At 30.8% G+C, this 1,828-nt stretch overlaps 1 protein-coding gene across 5 annotated transcripts in view; it reads left to right on the forward strand.

Annotated features, from left to right (window-relative positions):
• LOC107626400 (probable uridine nucleosidase 1) overlaps positions 1–1,828 on the forward strand; it is a 5,145-nt gene extending 3,317 nt beyond the window's left edge. For 4 of the 5 annotated variants that reach the window (XM_021116709.1, XM_021116707.1, XM_021116710.1 and 1 more), the window contains 4 exons: positions 596–692; positions 783–890; positions 989–1,124; positions 1,689–1,828. In XM_021116709.1, the coding sequence (XP_020972368.1) occupies positions 596–692; positions 783–890; positions 989–1,124; positions 1,689–1,797 (450 nt within the window). In that variant the 3' untranslated portion in view covers positions 1,798–1,828. Of the gene's footprint in view, positions 1–595; positions 693–782; positions 891–988; positions 1,126–1,156; positions 1,318–1,688 lie in introns of those variants that run through there. The other variant, XM_021116706.1, reaches the window with a different exon arrangement.

Here is a 1,828-nt window from a genome sequence, read left to right on the forward strand (position 1 = left end):
AATTCGTTATTTTTGCTTATATGTCAATACTCGGTCGGTTGTTCGTATAAAACATGTTAGTGTTGCAAGTGTGAGAAGTGTTGAAGTTAGTCCCACATCAAAGAAAGTAAGGAAGAGTGAGGAGTTTATAAGATAAGAGACTCATTAACTTGACATTTTAAGATTTTGAGTTGGATGTGGTGTCATCTCATTTTATGTTCTCTCTCTTAATTTCTCCCCGAAGTCTCTTCGGTGGTTGAGAGCTCTCCACGGTTGATCCAACAAATGGTATCAGAGCCGATGGTTTAAGAAAGCAAAAAAGAGTGAGGAAGAGTGAGAAGTTTATAAGATGAAAGACTCAAATTTTGAGTTGGATATGGTGTCATCTCATCTTATGTTCTCTCTTGATTCCTCCTCGAAGTCTCCCGGTGATGAGAGCTCTCAACGATTGGCCCAACAAAACATAACTCTTTTATATTGATAGTGTATAATTTTTTTTTCATATTGTCTATTAATGCAATGGGTATTTATAGGTAAATCATCATAAAAAATAAAATACACAAAAGTTAATTTGGTCAAATTTCATGTCCTCCTTATTCTATTTAATTATTTGAAGATCTATGGAGACCCAGAAGCAGCAGATATTGTGTTTACCTCTGGAGCTAACATTGTTGTTGTTGGATTAAACATTACAACCCAAATCAAATTCACAGGTGATGGGATCATAAATCACAATAATCAATATATAATTTATTTACTCCAATTTAATTTGTATGGATCAATATATAGTTTTCACTTTTCAGATGCTGACCTCCTTGAATTGAAGGAATCCAGAGGAAAGTATGCACATTTATTGAGTAACATGTGCAAATTCTACAGGGATTGGCATGTTAATTCTGATGGTTTCTATGGTAATTTCACAAAATTTTTTGTTTTGTTTTTTTTTTAAGGGATAATATATTTTTAATTTATTCATTAATAATTTTTTTATTCTGTTCTATGGTTTCAGGAATTTTCCTTCATGACCCTGTCTCTTTTGTGGCGCTTGTGCACCCAGATTTATTTACTTATAAGAAGGGGGTAATGAGAGTAGAGACACAAGGCATTTGTGAGGGACATACAATTATGGACCTAGGACTAAAAAAGTATGATCAATTTTTTTTTTCTAGTCTTAAAATATGATCAAATTTTTTTTTGGTCGATAAATATGATCAAATTTAAAACTAGTTACACTTGAATAGAGTGGGCCTTCAATTGGGCCTGCACCTACGGAGTCACAAATTTTTAAATTTTAGGGTTTATAATTTAAGATTTAAATAGATTTACATATAGTAACGAAGATGGTTCAATTGATAAATCGTTCATATTTACTTAAATAAGTCTCAAATTTAAAGCTTAGTATATACAATTATCCTTGTCTAAAACTCACTTTCCATAACTAGATATGCAACCCGAGTTGAGTCCGAATTAGTCTCGGTAAAGATTCAGATACCGGACGAGTAAGGAAAATAATGACTCACATTTAAAAAAAAATTAAATAATTCATTCATTATATCTAGATTAAGTCAACTTAAATTCTGATAACTTTGAATTAAGTCTTTATTTAGAGATAAAAGTGTAAGTCGACCTAATATAAGATACAAAATAATTACAAGTATCATTATTTTTTTAATTTTATGTTAAATTTTTTATTTTTTTCTTACATGCAGATGGAATACAAGTAATCCATGGACAGGTTATTCTCCAGTTTCAGTTGCTTGGACGGTGAATGTTGATGAAGTTCTTCGTTTTATTAAGGAAAGACTCATGAAATCATGATTCTACAAAGAATCAATCAATATATATATAT

The sequence above is a fragment of the Arachis ipaensis genome, chromosome B02 (assembly GCF_000816755.2).
Source record: "Arachis ipaensis cultivar K30076 chromosome B02, Araip1.1, whole genome shotgun sequence".
NCBI classification, from domain to species: Eukaryota; Viridiplantae; Streptophyta; class Magnoliopsida; order Fabales; family Fabaceae; genus Arachis; species Arachis ipaensis.